At 36.2% G+C, this 15,091-nt stretch overlaps 1 protein-coding gene across 2 annotated transcripts in view; it reads right to left on the bottom strand.

The window, feature by feature from the left end:
- The window catches only part of Amph (amphiphysin), a 319,372-nt gene that overhangs the window by 39,467 nt on the left and 264,814 nt on the right, over positions 1-15,091 (bottom strand). For both annotated transcript variants that reach the window (XM_067156011.2, XM_067156012.2), the window contains exon 5: positions 13,175-13,290. In XM_067156011.2, the coding sequence (XP_067012112.2) occupies positions 13,175-13,290 (116 nt within the window). The remainder of the gene's footprint in view (positions 1-13,174; positions 13,291-15,091) is intronic.

The raw sequence follows: 15,091 nt of genomic DNA, 5'->3' as shown, positions 1-15,091 counted from the left end.
TTATATACAGTTTCAGATTCAAATGCGCACTTTGCTTCACGAATACACGTTCAAAATATGCATTTGCATATGCATTTTTAAAATATCCGGGCCCTACTTATCGTTCACCGCAACAGCTGCCGACAAGAGACCTCCACGTGACGTCAGCATGAGGCGATGTTACGCTCGAAGCAAAGTGAGCCCCGCTGGTAATAACCCAAGGGCAAAACCCTGTACAATCCATTTCGAACCACGACCTTATATATTTATCCTATTCCCTCAAAGTGCCTAAATACAAACCCAAGTACATAACTGTCAGAAATACAAAGGACATAAACTTGAATTACTTAAATTATGACGCTTATCAACTACCGTGGGACGATATACGGAGTCTAAATTATACCGACGCTAAAGTTAACATGTTTAATACGATGGTAAAGAACTTACATGACAGACATGCCCCTAAATATAAGAGAGGTAACTTAAAGGGTCCATCTTTTCAATACAAATAAATATTATAATGTTTAAGTTACAACATATTTACTTGGAACTAGTTTCAATGCTATTTAGCGTCATCTTAGATTTAAATGCCCCTAAATGTCGAATAAAGGTTTCTTGCCCTTCTTGTCCATGGCTAGATGATGAAACCCAGAGAATGATGACCCACTGTGACTCGTTATTTTGACATTATAAACAAACCCTAGATGACACAGACTTTGAATCTTACCGCATCTTAAGAAATCGCACAAAACAGTTAATCAGAAATAAAAAAATTGTGGAATTTAGCTAACAACATAAATTCTAATCGTGCATGGGACCAACTTAGAGCTCTGGGAATAGGAAAACATCAACAGAGACATTCCATTTGACAAACTGAATGATTACTTAAGCAGAATAAATACGTAGGTGGTTGAAAAGTTCTCGGAACGTACTAGAATTAAGTATCTTACCTCGGTGGAACTGCTTTTATTTTTCAACATAGTCTCCCTGTAGACTAATGCATTTGGTCCAGCGATGTTCCAATGCCTTGATCCCATCTCGAAAATGAGATTCCTCCAGGCCTGCAAAATACCTCTCCAATTCGGTTGTCAGTTCTTCCCTTGTAGAAAATCTCCATCCACCGAGGAAAATTTTCAACTTGGGGAATAGATGAAAGTCTGATGGTGTCAAATCAGGTGAATAAGGTGGATGTGGCAACAATTCGTACCCCAGTTCATGAACTTTTGCCATGGCAATAACACTTGTGTGCGGCGGAGCGTTGTCCTGATGAAAGATGACCTTTTTCCTTGCCAAACCAGGCCTTGTTTTGCGTATCTTTTCCTGTAGTTGGTCTAGGAGATTTGCATAGTATTGCCCCGTAATTGTTTGGCCAGTAGGAAGATAATCTATCAGCAGAATGCCTTTTGCATCCCACAAAACTGAGGCCATGACCTTTCCGGCCGAACGCACTGCCTTTGCTTTCTTTGGTGGTGGTGAATCAGCATGTTTCCACTGCTTTAACTGCTGTTTTGTCTCTGGGGTATAGTAGTGGACCCAAGTTTCATCTGTAGTCACAAACCGGCACAAAAAATCTTGTTGGTTGCACTGAAAATGGGCCAGACTTTGTTCGGACATTTCCAATCTGAAGCGTTTATTGTCCTATGTCAAGAGCTGCAGCACCCATCTTGCGGATAATTTTTTCATACCCAATTCTTCGGTTAAAATATAATATACCCATTCAGAAGACATCCCTACAGCTTCAGCAATCTCCCGCACTTTCAGTCGACGATCCTCCATGACCATTTCATGCACTTTTGCGATAAATTCTGGGGTCGTAACACTTTTTGGCCGTCCACTACGCGGATCATCATCCAAGCTCTCCCGACCAAATTTAAACTCGCTGGTCCACTTGGCAACAGTTGAAAATGAAGGAGCAGAGTCCCCCAGTGTGTTTTGAAAGTCGGCATGAATTTCCTTTGCTTTCATACCTTTCTTTACAAAGTATTTAATCACTGCTCGAATCTCAGTTTTTTCCATTGTCACAAATCACTAAGTGGGAACAACAACAAAGAGTCGTCACTACCACACTCCTGCAGCTAAAGCACTGATGCGCCACGTGTTCACTCACAAATGATGTGTGATTATTGCGCAGGAACCTTGTTGCTCTAGCACTGACATCTAGCGGTGATTCCGAGAACTTTTCAAACCGCCCTCGTATTCATTCTACCCCAATTAACTGCACTGACTCACTGCCCTCCCCTCCAACCAGTCACCATTCACTTTCACAGTGTTACAGAAAATAAGGTTAGAAAGGCTTTGTACTCTATTAAATCAAAGGCCACAGGTGTAGATGATATTCCTATTACTTTTATACATAACATTATGGGTGCTGTCCTGCCTATACTGAAGCACATATTGAACTACTGTTTACTAAACGGAACTTTCCCTACTGTCTGGAAAACAGCCAATATTGAATATTCTACTGGTACCTAGGAGTTTAGACCCACAATCACCCTCTGACTATCGTCCTGTGTCCATGCTCCCTGCGCTTTCTAAAGCCTTTGAACGTTTAATATACAAGCAAGTTCTGGAATACCTAAATAAAAATGCTCTTTTGGACCTTTTGGAATCTGGATTTAAGAAGGGGCACAGTACCCGTGACAGCACTTTTGAAGATTACTGAAGACATTAGAAACGCTATAGACAAACGACTGCTCATTATACCCTTCTTGACTTCAGTAGCGCCTTTGACACTATAGAAATTCCGACTGTAATATAGAAAATGGAACTGCTAAATTTCGACCCGGCTGCCCTTAAGATTTTTAGTTCTTATTTGAGTAACCATCAACAGCGTGTAACAGTAAATGACAAGGCCTCTAAATGGAAAATGCCCCACGGGGCAGTAATCTAGGGCCCTTACTTTTCTGTATTTGTATCAATGACATAATACCATCTGTGACAGGAAATAACACACACCACCTCTATCCTGACGATCTTCAAATATATCGACACTGCAAGACAAGATATTAACAATGACCTATGACGACTCAGTATATATGCACAACAAGATTCTCTTATACTAAACTCCACAAAATCTCAGGGAATCATATTGGATAACAAAAATTACTGAGCTGCTCAAGCAATGTTGCAATCCCGCCTATCCTACTGAATGGTAACATTATTCCCTACAGTAAAGCAATTAAAAATCTCAGCGTAATTATGAATAAAACACTTGATTGGTCTGGCCACGCGAAAGAAATACGTAAAAATATTTTTGGAGTGCTTCACCCTCTTAAACGACAGAGGGATGTATTTCCATTTGAGCTAAAGGCCAAACTAACACAGATACTCATTTTCCCTATTCTTGATTATTGTGACGTCGTTTTAGTTGACTTGACAAGAGAAGAAATACTTAAACTTCAACGAGCACTGAATTCCTGCCTGCAATTTATTTACAATATCGGGTACGATGTTCATATCACCCCATACTATCAGGCTTTCTCATGGCTGAAGCCTGATAAACGGTGTCCCCCTGTGGGTGGGGGCGGTAGAATAACACCCACGGTATCCCCTGCCTGTCATAAGAGGCGACTAAAAGAGACCCCAGGGGCTCTGAACTTTAGAGCGTGGATTGGCAACCACGGGGCCCTTAGCTGAGTCCTGGTATTGCTTCCACTTACTTGTGCCAGGCTCCTCACTTTCATCTATCCTATCCGACCTCCCTTGGTCAACTCCTGTTCTTTTCCGACCCCAACGGTATTACGTATGGAGGCCTAGGGAGTCTTTCATTTTCACGCCCTTCGTGGCCCTTGTCTTCCTTTGGCTGATACCTTCATTTTTCGAAGTGTCGGACCCCTTCCATGTTTTTTATTTCTGATTAGTGTTATATAGAGGATGGTTGCCCAGTTGTACTTCCTCTTAAAACAATAATCACCACCACCTGATAAACGGCGGCAGCTACACATTTTAACGATGGAGTTTAGAGTGTTAACTGAAAGTCAGCCACTGTATATTTCTTCTAAATTCACCTTTTTATCATCATTTCACAACTTAAATACACGTTCCAGATCCTTCCTTTCTATTCCAGTGCACCGCACAAATAAAATTAATAGATCTATTGTAGTAACCAGCGCCAGATTATGGAATTCCCTTCCAGGTCAGGTCAGAGAAACTAGCTCTTTACCAAGATTTAAGGTCATGTGCCGAGACTACCTGCTGAGGACAGCTGACCGAATGGTTGAAGTATGAATATGTGCATGCCTGAGGATCAGTCATTATTAAGAGTTTTTAATATTAATTAGTTTTAATATAAATTTAGTTAGTAATTTATGTAAATTTATTTTCAATTCTATTAATTTATGTAATAATTTATGTAATTTTAACCATTTTAAGTATCTCAGTATTTCATTTAAGATTTTGATTAGTATGTGGTTAAGTGGAAGAAAGGGCCTCGATAAATAAATAAATAAATAAATAAATAAATAAATAACTAAATAAATAAATAAATAAATAAATAAATAAATAAATAAATAAATAAATAAATAAATAAATAAATAAATAAATAAATAAATAAATAAATAAATAAATAAATAAATAAATAAATAAATAAATAAATAAATAAATAAATAAATAAATAAATAAATAAATAAATAAATAAATAAATAAATAAATAAATAAATAAATAAATAAATAAATAAATAAATAAATAAATAAATAAATAAATAAATAAATAAATAAATAAATAAATAAATAAATAAATAAATAAATAAATAAATAAATAAATAAATAAATAAATAAATAAATAAATAAATAAATAAATAAATAAATAAATAAATAAATAAATAAATAAATAAATAAATAAATAAATAAATAAATAAATAAATAAATAAATAAATAAATAAATAAATAAATAAATAAATAAATAAATAAATAAATAAATAAATAAATAAATAAATAAATAAATAAATAAATAAATAAATAAATAAATAAATAAATAAATAAATAAATAAATAAATAAATAAATAAATAAATAAATAAATAAATAAATAAATAAATAAATAAATAAATAAATAAATAAATAAATAAATAAATAAATAAATAAATAAATAAATAAATAAATAAATAAATAAATAAATAAATAAATAAATAAATAAATAAATAAATAAATAAATAAATAAATAAATAAATAAATAAATAAATAAATAAATAAATAAATAAATAAATAAATAAATAAATAAATAAATAAATAAATAAATAAATAAATAAATAAATAAATAAATAAATAAATAAATAAATAAATAAATAAATAAATAAATAAATAAATAAATAAATAAATAAATAAATAAATAAATAAATAAATAAATAAATAAATAAATAAATAAATAAATAAATAAAGTGTTGGTAAGATACCTTCAGATTGGACAAAAGCAGTAATTGCACCTATCTATTGGCACCGTGCGTGTCGCTCTAGCGGCCGGGCGGAGAACAACAAGTGAGGCAGACTTCAGACTCGCAGTAACTGTTCTGTTATGAGTGAGCGTGTAGTTACTCCGATGAAAATGGCAGAGAAAAGGAGATCAAGTAAACGCAATTGTTGTGTTGTCGGATGTTCCAATACTTACGCAAATACAGGAAGTGAAGTACAATTTTACTGTTTTCCAAAACGAGCGATAGAAGTGGACCGAAGGAGGCGATGGATACAAGTAGTTAACCGAACGAAGTAAGTAGGTCTACGCATACGTACTGCACATGTTTGCAATAAGTTCAACTGATTCGATTTAATTTCATTCTGGTTTTAATTTTTAGCACTGATGGATCACTTTGGCAACCTACGACTTATTCAAGAATATGTAGTGCACATTTCATCGGAAACAGAAAATCTGGACACCCACTAAGTCCAGCCTATGTTCCGACAATATTTCCGGATGAATACAAGAAGAGGAATGTGTCGCTGCGACCCAGCTTACAGCGCTTTCACAGACAACTCAAGCGATTTAAAAAGGAAGAATCAGATGGAAAATTTTCGAGAACAGTTTGCCCAAGTAACATAACCAAGGACGCATCCGTGGGAACAAAGGCATCTGATTTTTATTGTTCAGACTTCATGTTTTCTTGTTCAATTAATGAAAACGACGTAAATACACTGTATTCAAAGAATTAAAATAAACAAAATATTACAGAAATTGCCAACAGAACTTTTTTCACACGTGGATGACATCGTGCATATGTGTTGCGTGTTAACGAATTTGCAACCTCCAATAATTAAAGAATAGTTTAAGAATTGTTCTACCATCGGTTTACATTTTGATCTGTTCAACGTTCAAAAAACAAGAATTGACAAATAAATACTTAATTATTTTTATCATTATTTTTATCATTATTTTTATTAGGAATACCGCTAATGTTTGGCAAGTAATTATTGAAATAGAACTTTGTCATTTTGGTGAGACATTCCTCGACATACTTATTGTCCTGATAAATAGGTATTGTCAACTGTTGTGCTTTGCTATATACATATAGATCACATTTTTCCAAGCCAGTTATGTACATCAGTATTAGTATTTGTGTGTAATACATATGACTTGTCTTTAACTGTATGTTATTTTGCTCGTCATAGTAAAGATAACGTACTCGCACATTTCCTGACTCATCTACTATTGGTTTATCTTTACACGAAGATGGACACTTAACTTCTAACACTCTGTCAGCTACATTTCCTCTGAGAACTATGCCATCTAACGATCCACAAATCCAAGGTTGTTTCTTGTGGATTATTAACGCACATCGAATAACACGAACACCAAATGAACTTCCATAGCATTCTATTGCTTCACTTTCCATTTCACTTCCGTAAGAAAGATTGTTCAAAGCAACTCCCCCAATTGGAGATTCAGTTACAAATGCGAGAGCTAAAGTATCAAAGTTATGTCGCCTAGTTTTGATCCGATGTGCTTTAGTGCTAGCAGATATTCTTATCTTTCTTTCTTGAAACCACTGAGGGCTTCCTGATTGAGATAGAGTATCCAGGGAGATTTTAATTATATGATCTGTATCAACCTGCACTTTGCTGGTAAAAAACATTTCGTCACTCATAGTGCGAAAGGTGTATTTGTCTGGCAAGCGCACGTCGTTAGAGACTTGTAAATGTAATAGCTGTGTCACAATTTCCTCACATTCTTCTCTCTCCACATCATTCACTACCCTGTCTATCAATGAGATGACTACGGCCCTGCACGATTGTTCGATTTCAGTACCTGCTTCTTCTCGAAGCATTGTACGAAGACTGCAAGGGATGTATTTTAAAATATTCTCAGTTAATTCGAAGGGGGGAAGAGATGTCCTCAAAGTCTTTTTACCGAACAGTTCTTCTACGCGTTTGCCTTTTCTATATTTTTCTTTGACATTGTTTTCGGGCTCGGTTTTCCCCATTGTTGCGGACGGTCTGTTTTGGAGACAACACTTTCATTATTTATATAATACACTACCGCAGCCACGTGTTTGCAAGTTCCTCTGGCGCCGTCAGGACAGGAACATTCGCTGGTAGAGACATTACGATTCTGGTCAACCTGAACACAAAATAAAAATGCGTACAACTTAGCAAACATTCATTAAGTAATCCTTACTAAATAAACTTTATAAATTGTTACCTAACTATACCTTGCCTACCTCAAGTTTCACGATATAAGGCGGCAAACTGACAGACGTTTACGGGTGACTTTTCCTGTGATGTATCCGAAACCATTCGAAATTAACTCTTCAACGCCGTTCACGTGGCCACTGACAACAAGGTTTCTTCCTTTATTGCATGATGATTCACTTAGATCCCCGAATTGAATCACTTTAAACCCGCAACTTGTTCGAATGTCACACATGTTGTACTGAGACTCTCGCACTACACCTCACCTCTTGTTTCAGAGCGGGCCACTATGTAGCGCTAGTAGTAGCATTTTGATCTATCTGCACGGTGCCTATAAGCAAGGGAACAGGAAGGATTGCAATAACTATCGAGGTATCTCATTGATTAGTATACCAGGCAAAGTATTCACTAGCATCTTGGAAAGGAGGGTGCGATCAGTGGTTGAGAGGAAGTTGGATGAAAACTAGTGTGGTTTCAGACCACAGAGAGGCTGTCAGGATCAGATTTTCAGTACGTGTCAGGTAACTGAAAAATGCTACAAGCGGAATAGAGAGTTATATTTATGTTTTGTAGATCTAGAGAAAGCATATGACAGGGTACCAATATAAATGGTCCTTTATTGGACATTATAAATTTTCCAGCTAACTCATTCCTGGTTGCCAGCATTTCGCCCCCGTGTGCTAGGTTGGACTCGTCAGTTGGTACCTAAGCACACCTACCAAGACGCATGGCTAGTGCATCCCTTGTTGGCCACTGCATAGGCTACTTGAAGGGCGAAACGCTGGCAACCAGAAATGAGTTAGCTGGAAAATTTATAATGTCCAATAAAGGACCATTTATATTGGTATTATAAATTTACTCATTCGGAACAAATATTTCAGATTCCCTATGGGAATCAACACCTATATTATCTGATGGCCAAGCAGGCATCAATTTTTGGTAGTGAGACAAAGTCTCTCATAGTGCATTGGCACTGCCGGTGGCTTCAAGTAGCCTACGCAGTGGCCTCCATGGGATGCACTAGCCATGCGTCTTGATAGGTGTGCTAGGTACCAACTGACGAGCCCAACCTAGCACATGGGGGTGAAACGCTGGCAACCAGGAATGAGCTGGAAAATTTATAATGTCCAATAAAGGACCATTTATATTGGTATTATAAATTTATTCATTCGGGACAAATATTTCAGACTCCCTATGGGAATCAATATCTATATCATATGACAGGGTATCGAGGGAAAATATGTTTGCCATACTAGGGGACTATGGGATTTATTAAAATCAGAGGCATTTATGTTGACAACTGGGCTGCAATGAGAATTGGGGGTAAAATGAATTCTTGGTTCAGGGTGCTTATAGGGGTTAGACAAGGCTGTAATCATTCACCTTTGTTGTTTGTAGTTTACATGGATCATCTGTCAAAAGGTATAAAGTGACAGGGAGGGATTCAGTTAGGTAGAAATGTAGTAAGCAGTCTGACCTAAGGTGATGACTTGGTCTTAACCTCTCAGTGTGGAAGGACTTTCACTATCTGGTTACCCTGTGCTGCAGGAGGAGTGTAGCACTAAGCATGGTATGAATGCAAGATTTTAGTTAACCCTTTGTTGCCTGAATAGTGAAAAATAATAAGTATACTTGATTTTTTCACCTTATTCTAATGGAATATGTTCAAATAGTAAATGCTAATACTTTCAAATCATAATTTTAATTTGTGGTATGTTTTTGGGGCCTGGTACTTTTAAGTACCGTCAGGCATATAGGAGGCTTCATATTTGGGTAGATAAGAATGTTCACATTTTGGAATTATATCACATTTATTGTCTCAAAATATTAGTAGAACATTTTTTTCATACCTAAAACTATTACAAAAATGTAAAAGCAAAATTTAAAGCAATTATGTGTAATAAGAGTGAAGTTTCCTAATATTATTGTTCATATGCAGAACATCTTGCATACATCCTATACAGCTGACACATTATGATACTCTGCAAAGCAGTTTTTTTTCATTGCAGCAAAGAAGAACACTACACGTAGTAAACTTTGAATGCGGTCTTGACTGCACCTTCTTTCCCGAACACACCTCACATCGACCATGGTTTTTTACAAAAACAACAAAATGATTTCCACGATTACTTAGTCTGACATCACTGGGCACAGAATATTCTGTTTTCCTCCTTTTTGGTAGACAAGTTTGCTCTGGTGACTTTGGTGACCTCATATCACGTGAAAGTTTTCCTGGAAGAGGAATTTCTTTCTGGTTCATCAGTCCTAGGGCCACATTATGCCGGAATGCCATTAGAGGGACTTTTTCATGCAGATTACAGTATATGATGTAGGCATTGACAAATGCTATCTCAATCATTCCCCAAAATAATCTATGCCACCATTTTTGGATCGACGTTCTAAACCATATACAGTACGCCTCGAAGTCTGTCAGCATGGTCCACTCCACCCATGTGTGCACTGTAGTCTTGCACAACCACCAGGCAATCAACAGTAACATTACTTCCATCCTTCTGTTTCCTAGAAACAGTTGTGGCTTCTGTTCCATGGAAATTAGATGCTAAGCACACACCTTTACTGTCTTTCCATAGAAAAACACCGATGTCCATCGAAGGAAAGCATTACTTTTGGTTTTGGATATGACTGACATGAGACCCTCCATATGGCCTGACGGTACTTCTAAGTACCTCGCCATTTACTAGCTACATATCCACGCCAATTGGAAATTTCATTAATTTGGGTATTTTATTGCATTAAAGAAGCATATTTACATGTACTAAGATCACTTGCAGGTCAAATGTAACAATAGGAGCTAAGAAATAATCAATCAAAATGTCATTTGTTTACAGTGGTAACACTATGACTACACTCCTAAGAATAAAACGATCTCCTGCGTTTTTCATCAATACCAACCTCAAAAATGAAATATCTCTGTTTCAAGAATTAGTTACTTGAAAGTACCATGAGGAAAATACAAGGATAGGATTTACTGAATAATTCCAAAGCCATGAAATATGAGATGGTACTTTAAAGGACCGTCAGGCAACAAAGGGTTAATCGAGCATAACTGAAAAACGGTTCAATGAATGTTACCAATATTATCAGTTTGTTATTAATGCATTAACATACATACAGAATAAGTTACCAGAATTCCCTAAGGTCAGTGCAGTGGAAAAATCTTGTAATGCTTTCAAATCAAACAAGGAATATGGTTGAACCAAATATAGGAGTAGCTAGTACCTAGTTTCTTGAGAAATAAGATCTCGATATAGATTTCTGTATTATGCTTATTAACATATAAACTACTAAAACCACATACATTTCCTACAAAGTACCTGGAACCCATTAATTTACCCCCTATCAGAACAGACTGCATGTGATGTTGAGCATAAATATCTGTGTGTTCTACTACCATCCTTACGAACTCAACAGTAAAAAAGAACTGAAAAATTTTCATAGGATATAAGCAATATTGACAGTATTCTGAGCCCCATAATCTGTCAAGATTTGCCCTCTTTAATTATCCATGTCTTCCCAAACAAACCCACCATTGATAACATTATGGACAATATTTTCCCATGTATCACAAGCAACATCGCTGTCATGATCACTACTTTTATCCTCAGATTCTATATCTTAGTCCTTGTTTAACAAAACTTTCTGTATCATAATTTGCTAAAATATCGTTATTTTTCACATCCGCTATCACGAAAAATGTTTAGCTGCTATGGTGTCATCAAAAAAACTTGTTGGTTTTTCAGATGCGATATATCATATGTAATACCAATATAGTTGGTCTGTTATTGGACATTATAAATTTTCCAGCTAACTCATTCCTGGCAAATATTTCAGGTTCCGTATGGGAATCCACATCTTTATTATATTATATGCAATCGATAAAAACTCGATAGATATACACATCAAATGAAAGATCGATGCTTTGTCTATAGATATATGTCATTATATTTGTAATAGTTCAAGAAATGTTTGCTAGATAGAAGCACAAAGCAGAAGCTGCTACGCAAGTGTAATGCAAGTCACTCCGCGACAGAGAGCGTTAGGGAAGTCGGCGTGCAGTGTATGGCACTCCATGTTGAGTGGTTAATGGCAGATTGTACCGAGAGCCTGCAGTCTAATATCCTGGAACTTGAAAATAGGTGCAATGAGTATGGTATGAAAATTAGCCTTTCCAAAACTAAATTGATGTCAGTAAGTAAGAAATCCAAGAGAACTGAATGTCAGATTGGTGATACCAAGCTGGAACAGGTAGATAGTTTCAAGTATTCAGGATGTGTATTCTTCCAGGATGGCAGGATAGTAAGCAAGACTGAATCAAGGTGCTGTAAAGTTAATGCAGTGAGCTCGCAGTTGCGATCAACAGATTTCTGTAAGAAGGAAGTCAGCTCCCGGACGAAACTATCTTTACATCGGTCCGTTTTCAGACCAACGTTGCTTTACGGGAGCAAAAGCTGGGTGGACTCAGGATAACTTATTCATAAGCTAGAAGTAACAAATGTAAAAGTACCGAGAAATGATTGCTGGTACAAACAGGTGGGAACAATGGCAGGAGGGTACTCAAAATGAGGAAATAAGGGCTAAGTTAGGGACAAACTCGATGGATGAAAACGTACGCATAAACTGTTGGCTGATGGGGTCATGTGAGGCGAATGGAGGAGGATAGCTAACCTAGGAGAATAATGGACTTTGTTATGGAGGGGAAGGGGGGTAGAGGGGTAGAGGGAGATCAAGATGATTATACTTAGACTCAGTTTCTAATGATTTAAGAGACAGAGAACTAAACGAGACCACAGAACTAGCTACAAACAAAGGATTGTGGTGGTGATTAGTAAATTCACAGAGGCTTGCAGACTGAATGCCAAAAGACATAACAGTCTATAATGAAGATATATGTACGATGTTATTCAATCATAAATTAGTTTTGAGAGACTGTAGAATCTAACAGTTATAAATTAAGCAGTATATTGCAATCTGTCAGTGGAGAGAGGGCATGGAATGACATTAATAAACGAACGTACTTGAATGAAGGTTTTAAAAAGTAGTATTGATCACAATTTGAAGATAAAATTGAATTAAAGAAGACAAAGCAGGGCTAATATTAATTTATAAGAAGAGGAATCAGGGATGGAAATAATTTACCAAAGGAGAGGTTTGATAAATTTCCAAATTTAAGTAAGGTAAACAACTGATGGTGAATCTGCCACCTAAGCAGCAGCCCTAAATGCAGAACAGCCATGACGGACTGATTGATTGATTGATTGATTGATTGATTGATTGATTGATTGATTGATTGATTGATTAAGTATAAGTCTGAAAAGGATTACAGGCCAAACTGGAGCCAAACCTCACTTGTTCCTTTTCATAGCCCTTAGCCCTTGATTCTTATCACAGATTGTACATAGCCAACACATGAGATGATATTTAACAACAAAGATACTGCAAAATTTGCCCAGTGTACTGAGTACTTCTCAGGTGTGTATATCAACCATCCTATGACCGAAAGAACATTTCTCACATTATGAATGACTAACAACTTGCAAGATAAGACTAATATCAACATACTTATTATTTCCTGTAGGTGACTTTGGTGATTTAGGTGAGCTTTTCTTTAGAGTATATGAACCTCGTTGACAGTCACTGGCCAATTTGTCTACTATTGCCTCCAGCTCAGAGTACACCTAAAAAAGAAAAAGAAAAAAACAATGATTAACACATGCTTTATGTACTTTAGTTAATTCTCAAAGCAAATCTAACAAGGTTAAACTCCAATGGTTTGTTCCAAGCAAAATACATACATTTGTGGAATGCCTGAAATAGAATAATTACATAAAGCAAGGGTTTAAGCATTTGAAGATAATATTTTGTGTGAAAATCTTCCTGTAGCATTTTCAGGTTGCAGTATTGACAAAGAGTGGATAAAGGTATCCAGCTAGTCACTACGTAAAATTACATACTGTAATTATTCTTAAAACATTTTATTGAAGTCAAATGTGTTAAGGCCTGTAAGCATGACAGAGTCCAAATCATTCACAATTTTTAATGTGTCATTGAAATCATTCCTAAACAAAAGTTGGTAAGAAATTCTATTCTGGATTCTATCATTAAACCAATCATGGTCATTCATTCTAGATGGAATTATTATCAAAAGAAATCAACAGTTGATTCATAGATGCACTTTTGGCAATATCGACTTCCTCATATTGGTTTTCATGGGTTTCAAACTTGATAGATAGATCAATGATGCATCCATGATGGGAGTTTGGCTTAAATATGATTATGCCTGCCCTCTGACTGATGTCAATACTAGAGCACATACGCACCTCTTCATATACACACTCATCTATGCAATGTCACCATCATCATACCCAAATGCCCATGAAGAAACCGAAATCTAGTTATGGTAATTTCTTTTTTTTTTTTTTTTTTTTTTTTTGCTAGGGGCTTTACGTCGCACCGACACAGATAGGTCTTATGGCGACGATGGGATAGGAAAGGCCTAGGAGTTGGAAGGAAGTGGCCGTGGCCTTAATTAAGGTACAGCCCCAGCATTTGCCTGGTGTGAAAATGGGAAACCACGGAAAACCATCTTCAGGGCTGCCGATAGTGGGATTCGAACCTACTATCTCCCGGATGCAAGCTCACAGCCGCGCGCCTCTACGCGCACGGCTAACTCGCCCGGTATGGTAATTTCTGACCCTATAGAGAATTCCCTTTCTCTTAAAATTAGGTACTTTCGCACTGAACCTCTTTGTAAAACAAAATAAGTTGACATTTTAAATCCATATTGAGTATAGTCTGTGTCAACTCAAGTCATCAGTCATCAACTGATGAACTGAGGAAGATATCTTTCCAGTTGTGAACACCCCCCCCCTGAATCAGGGTTCTCATCCTGAACCTGGTGGGTAATGTAAACTACGTTTAAACATATGTAACATCAAATGGACTGCTTAGGATTTGAGTCGACTCCGAATATAGTAAGAGTACCTTTCTAACACATTGCCACCAGGAAATACTAGAAAGTTTATTATCTTATTTTGAGCCAAAGATATCTTGGTCATCAACTCCATTCATTAGCATATGTAAAACTTATTTGATAATTAAATTTGCTCCATGGATTACGCAGCAACAAGAAAATTACTACAATCTACAACGTGGAAAGATGTTCCATGAAATGCTGTTCGATTAGTGGAAAAAACACAGAATTCCTGCTCCTCCTCATATAAATCATACAATGAATTCATCAACCACGTTAAAATGACAACATTGTTTATAGTTTGCTGCACATATTCATGCCACATCTATGAAGTTGTCAACATCTCAAACATGATTGTATATCTGTATTCAGTCTAGGTGAACAGGTTCATATAGCAAATCTTGAGTTTTCCAATTATGTTTCACTGTAGAACACAGTAAAATTACTATCCAGCTCCAAATGTTAGCAGACTTATAATCTTTTAGTTTTCCAGTCTGTCAAAACTA

Source organism: Anabrus simplex, chromosome 1 (genome assembly GCF_040414725.1).
Source record: "Anabrus simplex isolate iqAnaSimp1 chromosome 1, ASM4041472v1, whole genome shotgun sequence".
Taxonomy (NCBI): domain Eukaryota; kingdom Metazoa; phylum Arthropoda; class Insecta; order Orthoptera; family Tettigoniidae; genus Anabrus; species Anabrus simplex.
The sequence above is the reverse complement of the archived record's forward strand: the minus strand, read 5'-3'. Positions and strand labels throughout refer to the sequence as shown.